Here is a 16613-nt window from a genome sequence, read left to right on the forward strand (position 1 = left end):
GAAGACCTTTTGCTTCTCCAACATCTTTTTATTTTGATTGAGGTTTAGGTTTTCCAGTTTAGCCTTCTGGCTCTACTCTACGTGACAGCTACTTATTTATATATTTATGTACATTTTTGCAATATGAAAAGCATATGATGAACAACAGCAAAGCTCATCAAAACTCAATAGACATTTTAAAATATGTAATCTGATATTAGACATGATCATGTCTCGAAATGAAAAAACAAAAACAAAAGCAAAATTGATTTTAATTTCATGAGGATTGACAAAAACACAAATGATCAGTCAAAAACTCAAGTCAGAACACAGGCTCTCTATTCTCTCATGTGATTTCAGGTCCTCTAACTGGGAAAATGTCTTTTCACAATGAGAGCAGTGGTATGTCTTCTCCTCCTGTGTATGTATTCTTTCATGCTTATTCAGCTGCCTTAACCAGTTAAATCTCTTTCCACACTGGGAGCAGTGGTAGGGCTTATCCTCTCGTGTGTGTGTCCTGTCATGCCTATTCAAGGCTTCTAACTGGGTAAAACTCATTCCACACAGTGAACATTGGTAGAGCTTTTCCTTTTTTTGTGTGTGTACTCGCTCATGTGTTTTTAGGGACCCTAACCACCTAAAACTCTTTCCACAATGGGAACAGGGGTAAGACTTCTCTCGTGTGTGTGCTTTCTCATGCAGTTTCAGAATCCCTAACAACCTAAAACTCTTTCCACAGTGGGAACAGTGGTAAGGCCTCTCTCCAGTGTGCGTCCTCTCGTGCATTTTCAAGCCCACTAACCATGTAAAAGTCTTTCCACATTTGGAGCAGTGGTAAGGCTTCTCTCCAGAGTGTATTCGCTTATGACTTTTCAGACTCCCTAACTGACTAAAACTCTTTCCACACTGGGAACAGTGGTAAGGCTTTTCTCCTGTGTGTGTTCTCTTATGACCTTTCAGGCTCCCTAACTGACTAAAACTCTTTCCACACTGGGAACAGTGGTAAGGCTTTTCTCCAGTGTGTGTTCTCTCGTGTAATTTCAGGTGTTGTGATCGGTTAAAACTTTTTCCACACTGGGAGCAGTGGTGTCGTCTCGCTGGTTTGGACGTCTCTGGGTCTGGTTCCCCTGAATGACTCTCCCCGCTGTCAGAGTGAGAGTCTGGTCGCTCTCCTGCTAAAGACAAAGCATTTAGTTAAATACTAAACAGAGGCCTGAATGAAACCTTCCTATGTGGTTTAATGGGCAGTAGGTAGCCTAGAGGTTACGATTTAGTTTAAAAAAACAATTTAATCCATTTTAGAATAAGGCAGTAACATAAAACAACATTTTGAAAGAGTCAAGGGGTCTGAATACTTTGTGAATGCACTGTATATCTGGCCTTGTGTATTGGGTTATCGTCGTGCTGAAAGGTGAATTTGTCTCCCATTTTTCCTCCAGGATTTTGCCTGTACTTAGCGCTAGTCAGTTTCTTTTTATCCCTAGTCCTTGCAGGTGACAAGCATACCCATAACATGATGCAGCCACCGCCATGCTTGAACATATGAAGAGTGGTACTCAGTGATGTGTTGGATTTGCCCCAAAAAACATAAAGTTAACTTCTTTCTTTACTTTAGTTCCTTATTCCTATTAGGTTTAATCCAGACTAGATTTATGTAATCCAACTTCCTATGAGGTTTAATCCAGACAAGATCCCTCATTAACCTGAGGTCAGAACATTTGAGGTCAGGTTTTAAGAATATTAACAATATTTAAAAAAAACACTTGGGTCCATCATAATAATAAATATACACTATATGTATGTGGACACCCACTCATATTAGTGGATTCAGCTTTGTCAGCCACACCCGTTGCTGACAGGTGTATAAAATCGAGCACACTGCCATGCAATCTCCATAGACAAACAATGGCAGTAGAATGGCCTTACTGAAGAGCTCAGTGACTTTCAACTGTCATAGGATGCCAACTTTCCAACAAGTCAGTTTGTCAAATTTCTGCCCTGCTAGAGCTACCTGGGTCAACTGTAAGTGCTGTTATTGTGAAGTGGAAACGTCTAGGAGCAACAACGGCTCAGCCGCAAAGTGGTAGGCCACACAAGCTCACAGAACAAGACCGCCGAGTGCTGAAGCACGTAGCGTGTAAAAATAGCCTGTCCTCGGTTGCAACACTCACTACCGAGTTCCAAACTGCCTCTGAAAGCAACATCAACACAATAACTGTTAGTCGGTAGCTTCATGAAATGGGTTTCCATTGCAGAGCAGTCGCAGAAAAGCCTAAAATCAACATGCGCAATGCCAAGTGTTGGCTGGAGTGGTGTAAAGCTCACCACCATTGGATTCTGGAGCAGTAGAAATGCAATCACTGGAGGGATGAAAATCTCTGGAGAGAGGAATCACCCTTCACCATCTGGCAGTCCAAAGGAAAAATCTGGGTTTGGTAGATGCCAGGAGAACACAACCTGCACCAAAGCATAGAGCCAACTGTAAGGTTTGATGAAGAAGGCATGATGGTCTGTTTTTGATGGTTCGGGCCACTTGAAGGGAAATTGTATTTATACATTTTTTTACCCCCAGGTTCTCCTGTAATTTAGTGATTTTCATTTGGTAGTTACAGTCTTGTCAATCGCTGCAACTCCTGTACGGCCTCAGGAGAGGCAAAGCTCGAGAGTCATGCATCGTCTGAAAACATGACCCTGCCAAGCCACACTGCATCTTGACACACTGCTCGCTTAACCCGAAAGCCAGGAGCACCAACGTATCAGAGGAAACACCATACAACTGGCGACGGAATCAGCGTGCATTGAGCCCTGCCCGCCACAAGGAGTCACTAGAGCGCGATGGGACAAGAACATCCCGGCTGGCCAGACCCTCCCCTAACCCGGACGACGCTGGGCCAATTGTGAGCCGCCTCATGGGTAACCCTGTCGCGGCCGGCTGAGACACAGCCTGGGATCGAACCTGGGTCTGTAGTAACTGTGATGAGGTGCAGTGAAAAACAGTGGAAAGCCTACACATTATAGTCATCAGATTCACATGGAATTGTTGTGCAATTTAAATGTTTGAATATTAAATTATTTGGGAGGGGATGAAATGTGATTTTAGCTTCTAAAATGTGAGAATTGGGTTTTCATGAGTGAATTAGGCCCCACTCAGTGGCCCAACCACCTGGGGAGACATTGGTTATAAACTATGAAACACACCCTCCTCTCCCTTCCTATATAAAGCTTTGACGACAATATAACTATCTGTTCCGAGGACGTGAGGACGAAGGTCCATACATTAAAAAGGACGAACATGTCAACTACAGAACTAAGCCAACCTCAGCGTGAACTTTGGTTGTGAATGGTCTGAACTTCGAACTCTTATTCACTAAAGAAGTGAGACATCCTAGACGTTGAGTTAGCAACAGCAGCTAAAAACATGGGCTTGGAAAGGACAGACAGTGTATCCCGTCTACCACCCAACGACAACACTACAACGTTTCCCGTTCACCACCAGAGACACTCTTCAAAGGACAAAGGACTCTGTTGGGCAACACGGCCTTCCATCTACCACCAACCTATGGAAGCGCAGCTCAGAGTTAATATTTATTGCATTATCCTTTTCCAAATGGGTGGTAATTTAGAAGGCATAGGATATTGTATTTACGGTAGCACAGCTTCTCCCTTTGTTCTTCAGTCTTCCCACTCTTTCACTCAAACCCAACCCCCGTTCTTTGTGTAACCAGCTGTCATATCTGCTCCGTCCGCCAGGGACATTTTCCTTTATGACATCATTTGTAATCAAGGTATGATTCATTCTGTGTATATGTAATTCTGTGTGATTAGTTAGGTATTTAGTAAATAAATAATTAACCCAATTTTGTATTGCTGATTCAACTAGTTTGCCAGGGTTCGTGAAGATAACCAAGAATTTACAACTTTCTGATGAGACATAAATAAGGTGACGATTGATAATGGCTGCTATTGATGTAAAATATTACTAGGTCTTCCTCGGTATTTGGGAGATAACAGCTCTATAAATATTATTTTGTGGTGCCCCGACTTTCTAGTTACATTTACATGATTAGCTCAATCAGGCAATATTAATTACAGAGAAAGGATTTCATAGAATAGCATGCCATATCACCTAATCCGGCATAGCCAAAGACACGACATAGTATTATAGTATAGTATTATGAAAGAGACAGCGGAAGTATTATACATATATTATAGTACTATAGTAAAGTATTATAGTATAGTATAGTATTATATAATTATAGTATAGTATTATATATTATAGTACTATAGTAAAGTATTATAGTATAGTATTATATATTATATTATAGTATAGTATTATATATTATAGTACTATAGGTCCAGGATGAAAGAGACAGCGGAAGTATTATACATATATTATAGTACTATAGAAAAGTATTATAGTATAGTATTATATTATAGTATAGTATTATAGTATAGTATTATATATTATAGTATAGTATTATATATTATGGTATTATAGTATAGTATTATAGTATAGTATTATATAATATAGTATTATAGTATAGTATTATATATTATAGTACTATAGGTCCAGGCTGAAAGAGACAGCGGAAGTATTATACATATATTATAGTACTATAGAAAAGTATTATAGTATAGTATTATATATTATAGTATAGTATTATATATTATAGTATTATAGTATAGTATTATATATTATAGTACTATAGGTCCAGGCTGAAAGAGACAGCGGAAGTATTATACATATATTATAGTACTATAGAAAAGTATTATAGAATAGTATTATACATTATAGTATAGTATTATATATTATAGTATTATAGTATAGTATTACATATTATAGTATTATAGTATAGTATTATATATTATAGTATTATATATTATAGTATTATAGTATAGTATTATATATTATGGTATTATAATATAGTATTATAGAATAGTATTATATATTATAGTATTATAGTATAGTATTATATATTATAGTATTATAGTATAGTATTATAGTATAGTATTATATATTATAGTATTATAGTATAGTATTATATATTATAGTACTATAGTATAGTATTATATATTTTATATTATAGTACTATAGGTCCAGGCTGAAAGAGACAGCAGAAGTATTATACATATATTATAGTACTATAGTAAAGTATTATATATTATAGTATAGTATTATATATTAGAGTATAGTATTATATATTATAGTACTATAGTAAAGTATTATAGTATAGTATTATATATTATAGCATTATATATTATAGTACTATAGTATAGTATTATATATTATAGTATAATATATTATAGTACTATAGGTCCAGGCAAAGAGACAGTAGAAGTATTATATATTATAGTAGTTTAGTATTATATAGTATATTATTATAGTATAGTATTATATATTATAGTACTATAGTAAAGTAAATATAAATGTAATGTAAAGTATTATAGCATAGTATTATATATTATAGTATAGTATTATATATTATAGTACTATAGTAAAGTATTATAGTATAGTATTATAGTATTGTAGTATAGTATTCTATATTATAGTACTATAGGCTAAAGAGACAGCAGAAGTATTATACATATATTATAGTATTATAGTATAGTATTATATATATAGTATTATAGTATAGTATTATATAGTATATTATTATAGTATAGTATTATATATTATAGTATAGTAAAGTATTATAGCATATATTATATATTATAGTATAGTATTATATATTATAGTACTATAGTAAAGTATTATAGTATAGTATTATAGTATTATATATATATTATTATAGTATTATTATATATTATAGTATTATAGTATAGTATTATAGTATTATAGTATAGTATTATATATATAGTATAGTATTATATATTATATTATAGTATATATAGTATTATAGTATAGTATTATAGTATTATAGTATAGTATATATAGTATATATTATAGTACTATAGGTCCAGGCTGAAAGAGACATTATAGTATTATATTATATATTATAGTATATAGTAAAGTATTATAGTATAGTATTATAGTATTATATTATAGTATTATATATATATATAGTACTATAGGTCTTAGGTATAGTATTATATATTATAGTACTAAAGAGATAGTATAAGTATTATAGTATAGTATTATATAGTATATTATTATAGTATAGTATTATATATTATAGTACTATAGTAAAGTATTATATATATTATAGTATAGTATATATATTATAGTACTATAGTAAAGTATTATAGTATAGTATTATAGTATTAGTAAAGTATTATAGTATTATATATTATATAGTATTATATATTATAGTACTATAGGTCCAGGCTGAAAGAGACAGCAGAAGTATTATACATATATTATAGTACTGTAGAAAAGTATTATAGTATAGTATTATATTATAGTAGTATAGTATTATATATGATATATTATAGTACTATAGTAAAGTAGTATAGTATTATATATTATAGTACTATAGTAAAGTATTATAGCATAGTATTATATATTATAGTATAGTATTATATATTATAGTACTATAGTAAAGTATTATAGTATAGTATTATAGTATTGTAGTATAGTATTATATATGATATATTATAGTACTATAGGTCCAGGCTGAAAGAGACAGCAGAAGTATTATACATATATTATAGTATTGTAGTATAGTATTATATATTATAGTATTATAGTATAGTATTATATAGTATATTATTATAGTATAGTATTATATATTGTATACTATAGTATTATATATTATAGTATAGTATTATAGTATAGTATTATAGTATTATATAGTATTCTATATTATAGTACTATATAGTAAAGTATTATATTATACATAGTATTATTATAGTATTGTAGTATATATTATAGTATATAGTATATATATATAGTACTATAGGTCCAGGCTGAAAGAGACAGCAGAAGTATTATACAGCCTCCCTTGTGGACGTGTAACAATTCAAACACTTCAGATTTTCAAGTTATAAGAGACAAGAGAAGTGGAGTTATTACAGTTTCATTAAAGACAATTATTTTTATTTTTAACAAAGATGGCATTTTATTTAATCTTTTGAGATATTGTTTATTTGTTGTTTATCTTTACTCAAACGTACGAGAGACAGATATGATTTGAGGTAATGGTTAATGGACTTTGAGTTTGGCGTCGATCAGATGTTTTGGTTTATGAGAAGATATGGCAAAAGTCATAGGTTCATGAGGCAAATATGTTCACTATGACGAGAAACACTTGTACCAAGGTACTGGGTTGTACGTCAAACAGGGTGGCGGGCTGAACCTTCTACGTTGAAGGCTTCTTACAGTGCCACCCATGGGCCAATCTGTGACTTTTGTTGGTGTCTGAGCAGACTAGTGTTGACAATACAGTACTACTATTTTTTCAAACAATTGGGCATTAAGTATACATCACCAGTGTTGACAATACAGTACTTCGATATTGTTGAAGTATAATTTTTTCAAACAATTGGGCATTAAGATATTTGTGAATACAAAGTGCAAAAGAATAAAAATAATATTTAGTCTGTTTTATTTCACCAGACTGTACTGGTCTCTAGGAGGCCGGTAACTGTTGCCCACTGATCAGCACCATAGGCTATTATAGATTCAGTAACCCCAATACATCACCAGACTGTACTGGTCTCTATCAGAGATTCAGTAACCCCAATACATCACCAGACTGTACTGGTCTCTATCAGAGATAAACCCCAATACATCACCAGACTGTACTCAGTCTCTATCAGAGATCACCAGAGTACCCCAAGAGATACATCACCAGACTGTACTGGTCTCTATCAGAGATTCAGTAACCCCAATACATCACCAGACTGTACTGGTCTCTATCAGAGATTCAGTAACCCCAATACATCACCAGACTGTACTGGTCTCTATCAGAGATTCAGTAACCCAGACTGTACTGGTCTCTATCAATTCAGTAACATCACCAGACTGTACTGGTCTCTATCAGAGATTCAGTAACCCCAATACATCACCAGACTGTACTGGTCTCTATCAGAGATTCAGTAACCCCAATACATCACCAGACTGTACTGGTCTACATCACCAGACTGTACTACCAGAGATTCAGTAACCCCAATACATCACCAGACTGTACTGGTCTCTATCAGAGATTCAGTAACCCCAATACATCACCAGACTGTACTGGTCTCTATCAGAGATTCAGTAACCCCAATACATCACATCACATCAGACTGTACTGGTCTCTATCAGAGATTCAGTAACCCAATACATCATGTACATCATCCCCAAGACTGTACTGGTCTCTATCAGAGATTCAGTAACCCCAATACATCACCAGACTGTACTGGTCTCTATCAGAGATTCAGTAACCCCAATACATCACCAGACTGTACTGGTCTCTACATCACCAGAGATTCAGAGATTCAGTAACCCCAATAACACCAGACAACTGGTCTCTATCATTCAGTAACCCCAATACATCACCAGACTGTACTGGTCTCTATCAGAGATTCAGTAACCCCAATACATCACCAGACTGTACTGGTCTCTATCAGAGATTCAGTAACCCCAATACATCCCCAATACATCACCAGACTGTACTGGTCTCTATCAGAGATTCAGTAACCAGACTGTACAATTCAGTAACATCATCACAGACTGTACTGGTCTCTACCAGAGATTCAGTAACCCCAATACATCACCAGACTGTACTGGTCTCTATCAGAGATTCAGTAACCCCAATACATCACCAGACTGTACTGGTCTCTACCAGAGATTCAGTAACCCCAATACATCACCAGACTGTACTGGTCTCTATCAGAGATTCAGTAACCCCAATACATCACCAGACTGTACTGGTCTCTACCCCCAATACATCACCAGACTGTACTGGTCATCAGAGATTCAGTAACCCCAATACATCACCAGAGATTCAGTAACCCCAATACATCACCAGACTGTACTGGTCTCTATCAGAGATTCAGTAACCCCAATACATCACCAGACTGTACTGGTCTCTATCAGAGATTCAGTAACCCCAATCACCAGACTACATCACCAGACTGTACTGGTCTCTATCAGAGATTCAGTAACCCCAATACATCACCAGACTGTACTGGTCTCTATCAGAGATTCAGTAACCCCAATACATCACCAGACTGTACAGTAACCCCAATCACCCCAATACATCACCAGACTGTACTGGTCTCTATCAGAGATTCAGTAACCCCAATACATCACCAGACTGTACTGGTCTCTACCAGAGATTCAGTAACCCCAATACATCAGACTGATTCAGTAACCCCAATACATCACCAGACTGTACCAGAGATGGTCTCTATCAGAGATTCAGTAACCCCAATACATCACCAGACTGTACTGGTCTCTACCAGAGATTCAGTAACTCTACATCAGACTGATTCAGTAACCCCAATACATCACCAGACTGTACTGGTCTCTATCAGAGATTCAGTAACCCCAATACATCACCAGACTGTACTGGTCTCTAGAGATTCAGTAACCCCAATACATCACCAGACTGTACTGGTCTCTATCAGAGATTCAGTAACCCACCAGACTGTACAATACATCACCAGACTGTACTGGTCTCTACCAGAGATTCAGTAACCCCAATACATCACCAGACTGTACTGGTCTCTATCAGAGATTCAGTAACCCCAATACATCACCAGACTGTACTGGTCTCTACCAGAGATTCAGTAACCCCAATACATCACCAGACTGTACTGGTCTCTATCAGAGATTCAGTAACCCCAATACATCACCAGACTGTACTGGTCTCTATCAGAGATTCAGTAACCCCAATACATCACCAGACTGTACTGGTCTCTATCAGAGATTCAGTAACCCCAATACATCACCAGACTGTACTGGTCTCTAGAGATTCAGTAACCCCAATACATCACCAGACTGTACTCTCTATTCAGTAACCCCAATACATCACCAGACTGTACTGGTCTCTATCAGAGATTCAGTAACCCCAATACATCATCACCAGACTGTACTACATCATCAGTAACCCCAATACATCACCAGACTGTACTGGTCTCTATCAGAGATTCAGTAACCCCAATACATCACCAGACTGTACTGGTCTCTACCAGAGATTCAGTAACCCCAATACATCACCAGACTGTACTGGTCTCTATCAGAGATTCAGTAACCCCAATACATCACCAGACTGTACTGGTCTCTACCAGAGATTCAGTAACCCAGACTGTAATCAGAGATTCATCACCAGACTGTACTGGTCTCTACAGAGATTCAGTAACCCCAATACATCACCAGACTGTACTGGTCTCTATCAGAGATTCAGTAACCCCAATACATCACCAGACTGTACTGGTCTCTATCAGAGATTCAGTAACCCCAATACATCACCAGACTGTACTGGTCTCTACCAGAGATTCAGTAACCCAATACATCACCAGACTATACTGGTCTCTACCAGAGATTCAGTAACCCCAATACATCACCAGGTCTCTACTTCAGTAACCCCAATGACTGTACTCTCTACAGAGATTCAGTAACCCCAATACATCACCAGACTGTACTGGTCTCTATCAGAGATTCAGTAACCCCAATACATCACCAGACTGTACTGGTCTCTATCAGAGATTCAGTAACCCAATAATCACAGACTGTACTGGTCTCTATCAGAGATTCAGTAACCCCAATACATCACCAGACTAATACATCACCAGTACTGGTCATTCAGTAACCCCAATACATCACCAGACTGTACTGGTCTCTATCCCCAATACATCACCAGACTGTACTGGTCTCTAGTTCAGTAACATCACCAGACTGTACTGGTCTCTATTCATCAGTAACCCCAATACATCACCAGACTGTACTGGTCTCTATCAGAGATTCAGTAACCCCAACACATCACCAGACTGTACTGGTCTCTACCAGAGATTCAGTAACCCTGTACAATTCACATCACCAGACTGTACTGGTCTCTATCAGAGATTCAGTAACCCAATACATCACCAGACTGTACTGGTCTCTAGAGATTCAGTACCCCAATACATCACCAGACTGTACTGGTCTCTATCAGAGATTCAGTAACCCCAATACATCACCAGACTGTACTGGTCTCTAGAGATTCAGTAACCCCAATACATCACCAGACTGTACTGGTCTCTATCAGAGATTCAGTAACCCCAATACATCACCAGACTGTACTGGTCTCTACCAGAGATTCAGTAACCCCAATACATCACCAGACTGTACTGGTCTCTACCAGAGTATTTCAGTAACCCCAACACATCACCAGACTGTACTGGTCTCTACTTTAGATGTATTGCTATGTTGAGTGGGATTCTAAGGGAAAATGGCATAACATGATATGCCTTTTTAAGTATCTAAATATGTGGTATACGAACCAACTGGGATATCTAACAACACTATAGGTAGGTGTTCTAACAGGTATGATATCTAACAACACTACAGGTAGGTGTTATAACAGGTAGGATATCTAACAACACTATAGGTAGGTGTTATAACAGGTAGGATATCTAACAACACTATAGGTAGGTGTTCTAACAGGTAGGATATCTAACAACACTACAGGTGTTCTAACAGGTAGGATATCTAACAACACTATAGGTAGGTGTTATAACAGGTAGGATATCTAACAACACTATAGGTAGGTGTTATAACAGGTAGGATATCTAACAACACTATAGGTAGGTGTTATAACAGGTAGGATATCTAACAACACTATAGATAGGTGTTATAACAGGTAGGATATCTAACAACACTATAGGGAGGAGTTATAACAGGTGGGATATCTAACAACACTATAGGTAGGTGTTATAACAGGTAGGATATCTAACAACACCATAGGTAGGTGTTATAACAGGTGGGATATCTAACAACACTATAGGTAGGTGTTATAACAGGTAGGCTATCTAACAACACTATAGGTAGGTGTTATAACAACTGGGATATCTAATAACACCATAGGTAGGTGTTATAACAGGTGGGATATCTAACAACACTATAGGTAGGTGTTATAACAGGTAGGCTATCTAACAACACTATAGGTAGGTGTTATAACAACTGGGATATCTAATAACACTATAGGTAGGTGTTATAACAGGTGCACATGTCAAAATGAGGGGTTTAAGTGGAGGGGTTGCTCTTTGCTGAAACACAAACTCCAGATTGTGGCTTTATGTTAATTAAATGGGGTTTATACACCCATGTTTATTGACAACCCCTACTTAACCCCTACTGCTTTCACCTATACAATAGGTGGTCCTAGTAAATAATGAAAGTTACCAGCACAGCACACCCACTGACGATACATTAGAATTAACTTATCATCATTACTGAAACGATGGTTCTCATTACCGAAACGGGCCTAAAAATGATGCGGTGATGAGAAATGTGTGTTTTGGTAAAGAGAGGCCCTCAGCTTCATCTGGAAGTAACAGGAGACAGACATTATGAGTCAGCAAACTACTGACCACATCACTAAAGCCCATTCATGCCTCCATGTTGGTAAGGTAATGGTTCTCTAAGTGTTTACCACATCACTAAAGCCCATTCATGCCTCCATGTTGGTAAGGTAATGGTTCTCTAAGTGTTGACCACATCACTAAAGCCCATTCATGCCTCCATGTTGGTAAGGTAATGGTTCTCTAAGTGTTGACCACGTCACTAAAGCCCAACATCTCCATGTTGGTAAGGTAATGGGTCTCTAAGTGTTGACCACATCACTAAAGCCCATTCATGCCTCCATGTTGGTAAGGTAAAGGGTCTCTAAGTGTTGACCACATCACTAAAGCCCAACATCTCCATCTTGGTAAGGTAATGGTTCTCTAAGTGTTTACCACATCACTAAAGCCCAACATCTCCATCTTGGTAAGGTAATGGTTCTCTAAGTGTTTACCACATCACTAAAGCCCAACATCTCCATGTTGGTAAGGTAATGGGTCTCTAAGTGTTGACCACATCACTAAAGCCCATTCATGCCTCCATGTTGGTAAGGTAATGGGTCTCTAAGTGTTGACCACATCACTAAAGCCCATTCATGCCTCCATGTTGGTAAGGTAATGGTTCTCTAAGTGTTGACCACATCACTAAAGCCCAACATCTCCATGTTGGTAAGGTAATGGTTCTCTAAGTGTTAACCACATCACTAAAGCCCATTCATGTCTCCATGTTGGTAAGGTAATGGTTCTCTAAGTGTTGACCACATCACTAAAGCCCAACATCTCCATGTTGGTAAGGTAATGGGTCTCTAAGTGTTGACCACATCACTAAAGCCCATTCATGTCTCCATGTTGGTAAGGTAATGGTTCTCTAAGTGTTTACCACATCACTAAAGCCCAACATCTCCATGTTGGTAAGGTAATGGTTCTCTAAGTGTTTACCACATCACTAAAGCCCATTCATGTCTCCATGTTGGTAAGGTAATGGTTCTCTAAGTGTTGACCACATCACTAAAGCCCATTCATGTCTCCATGTTGGTAAGGTAATGGTTCTCTAAGTTTTTACCACATCGCCAAAGCCCATTCATGTCTCCATGTTGGTAAGGTAATAGTTCTCTAAGTGTTTACCACATCATTAAAGCCCATTCATGTCTCCATGTTGGTAAGGTAATGGTTCTCTAAGTTTTTCTCTAATTTTAGCTTTTTTTTGTAATTTCTGTATTGGCAAAGTCAAGTGTCATAAAGGGGGAGGGTGTGAGAATAAGACCATCATTCTGAACACATATATGTGAAACATGTTAAATATCTTGTGCTCATCTAATGAATACTCCACTAGATGATGCATCATGGGGGAATAAAAGTTTGTCAAAACAAATACTGGAGTTTTTACAGCAACTTGAACAAGTGTTACGGTAATGAGAAATGTCCACAGACACTTTATGAGAATCACCTCTTTCACCACTTGATTTAGAAACCTAATTTCAATGGTCCAGTGTTGCACATTATTTTATTTATATAATATTTATATAATAAAATGTTTAACAAATCACTTAATTTCAATAGCTCGTTCACAATGTGACCGAGAAACCTAAAACCAATTTAGGATCGTTCACCCTATGGTTTTCCAATAAAGCACTTACACATTTTTTAATAAATATTTGAAACTTTTAAATTTCAATACCTCGTTTTCAAACATGTGACCTAGCAATCTTCAAGGACTGTAGAGTTTGTGCCCCCGTTTTTAAGACACTACTTACTGGTTTTACTTAGATCTCCCGTCTCCTCTTCCTCTCCTTCCTCCTCTTTCAACGTGAAAGTAATCTGCCCCTCTTCCTCTTCTTCTGCCTCCTCTTTCAACATATAAGTAATCTGCCCCTCTTCCTCTCCTTCCTCCTCCTCTTTCAACGTGAAAGTAATCTGCCCCTCTTCCTCTCCTTCCTCCTCCTCCTCTTTCAACGTGACAGTAATCTCCCCCTCCTCTTTCACTCTGAAAACTCCTTCCTCCTCCTCTTTTACTTCGAAAGCTTCTTTCTCTGTCACAGTAAGTTCTTTCTCTTCTTCTTTCACAGTAACAGCCTCATCCTCTACTTCTTGTTTCACTGTGACAGCCTCTTCTTCTTTCTCCGTCCAGCAGACCTCTTCTTCTTCAGCAGGAGTGGAGTAGCTTAGTGAACTCATGATCGGGGTTGTTAACTAGCTAGCTACTTAGCATTAGCGATTAGCCTAGTGCAAAGCTAACTTAGCAAGCCAGCTACCTGACAAACAACGTAAATAGTACATTAAATGGACCAACAAGTAAACAAAACAGAAATATGTTTAAAACACAGTGACTAATGTACATCAAAACAGCCTAAAAACATTTGATGTTTTCGGCTACGGAGGTGGCCGACCTACTGTTGTTTCACTGTTGATGAAGTGTCCCGTCCACTACATTAGACGTCACACAAGCGGCATCCCCTGAAATCTGCACAACCCCATCTGCTGACTGGAGTGGGTAACGCAGTTGTATTTATTTTATTTTGGGGGCCAAACGTTTGTTTAATAATCTAAGCGTAATATTTTATGTAAACGTACAAAGAGACGCGTGTGTTGATGGATTAGTGCAGATTTATTTTTAAATAAGAGAATTTAAATACTGTACTACACAACAGTAGTAGGCCTGATTGCCAACAATCACGAGACATCTACAGCAGGGGTGGGGACCCCAATCCTCAGGGGCCTGATTGATGTCACACTTTTTCTCCATCCCTAGCAAACACAGCTGATTAATCAAACTGCACTCTGAACTGAAGATCATGATTAGGTGATTATTGGAGTCAGGTGTGCTAGCTTGGGGATAGGGTAAAACTGTGACACCAAAAAGGCACCCGAGGATTGGAATTGCCCCCCACCTCCCCGGCCTACGGGGAGGAGGTGAGGGTCGTGGCGGAGTGGTGCCGGGAAAATAATCTCTCCCTCAACGTCAACAAATCAAAAGAGCTGAAGGTGGACTTCAGGAGACAGACTTCAGGTGGACTCCACGTCGACTGGACCGCAGCGAGGAAGGTGAAAAGCCTCAAGTTCCTTTGGCGTACACATCACTGACAATCTGAAATGGTCCAGACAGTGTGGTGAAGAAAGCGCAACCCTCCAGGACACCTAAAGCACCTGATGTCACAAAGATGTCACAAAGGCTAAAAAAGATCATCAAGGACATCAACGACCCGAGCCACGGCCTGTTCACCCCGCCATCATCCAGATGGCGAGGTCAGTACAGGTGCATCAAAGCTGGGACAGAGAGACTGTTAAACAGCTTCTATCTCAAGGTCATCAGACTGTTAAACAGCAACCACTAACATTGAGTGGCTGCTGCCAACACACTGACTCAACTCCAGCCACTTCAATAATGGGAATTGATGGGAAAGGATGTAAAATATATCACTAGCCATTTTAAACAATGCTACCTAATATAATGTTTACATACCCTACATTATTCATCATTCAGTATTCACCAATACTTGTTGCGTGGTTAATGTGTGGTCTATCTCCAGGTCATCAGACTGTTAAATAGTCACCTCTAGCCGGCCTCCGCCCAGTACCCTGCCCTGAACTTAGTCACTATCACTAGCCGGCTACCACCCAATACCCTGCCCTGAACTTAGTCACTATCACTAGCCGGCTACCACCCAATACCCTGCCCTGAACTTAGTCACTGTCACTAGCCGGCTACCACCCAGTACCCTGCCCTGAACTTAGTCACTGTCACTAGTCGGCCTCCACCCAGTACCCTGCCCTGAACTTAGTCACTGTCACTAGCCGGCTACCACCCAGTACCCTGCCCTGAACCTAGTCACTGTCACTAGCCGGCTACCATCCGGTTACTCAAGGCATATGTACATAGACATGGAATCACTGGGCACTTAAAAAAAGGGAAACTAGTCACTTTAATAATGTTTACATACTGTTGTACTCACTTCATATGTATACACTGTATTCTACTATATGCACTCTGACATTGCTCATCTTAATATTTATATATTTCTAAATTCCATTATTTTACTTTTAGATGTGTGTGTATTGTTGTGAATCGTTAGATACTACTGCCCTGTTGGATCTAGGAACACCAGCATATCGCCACACCCGCAATAACATCTGCTAAATATGTGTATGTGGACAATACAATTAGAATTTAT

At 38.0% G+C, this 16613-nt stretch overlaps 1 protein-coding gene across 2 annotated transcripts; it reads right to left on the reverse strand.

The window, feature by feature from the left end:
* Window positions 1-3: 3 nt before the first annotated feature.
* On the reverse strand, window positions 4-14856 carry LOC135530068 (zinc finger protein 664-like). Of its 2 annotated transcripts, none has more exons than XM_064958457.1 (2): window positions 14199-14856; window positions 4-1151 (listed from the first exon to the last, which is right to left on the reverse strand). In XM_064958457.1, exons 1-2 carry the CDS (start codon window positions 14617-14619, stop codon window positions 289-291), a joined length of 1284 nt encoding a protein of 427 aa, XP_064814529.1. In that variant the 5' UTR covers window positions 14620-14856; the 3' UTR covers window positions 4-288. The 2 variants fall into 2 exon arrangements, with proteins under 2 accessions (XP_064814529.1, XP_064814527.1); XM_064958455.1 differs by having other exon boundaries at window positions 4-1154.
* Window positions 14857-16613: the final 1757 nt, after the last annotated feature.

Source organism: Oncorhynchus masou, unplaced genomic scaffold (assembly GCF_036934945.1).
Source record: "Oncorhynchus masou masou isolate Uvic2021 unplaced genomic scaffold, UVic_Omas_1.1 unplaced_scaffold_1246, whole genome shotgun sequence".
In the NCBI taxonomy this organism is placed as follows: Eukaryota; Metazoa; Chordata; class Actinopteri; order Salmoniformes; family Salmonidae; genus Oncorhynchus; species Oncorhynchus masou.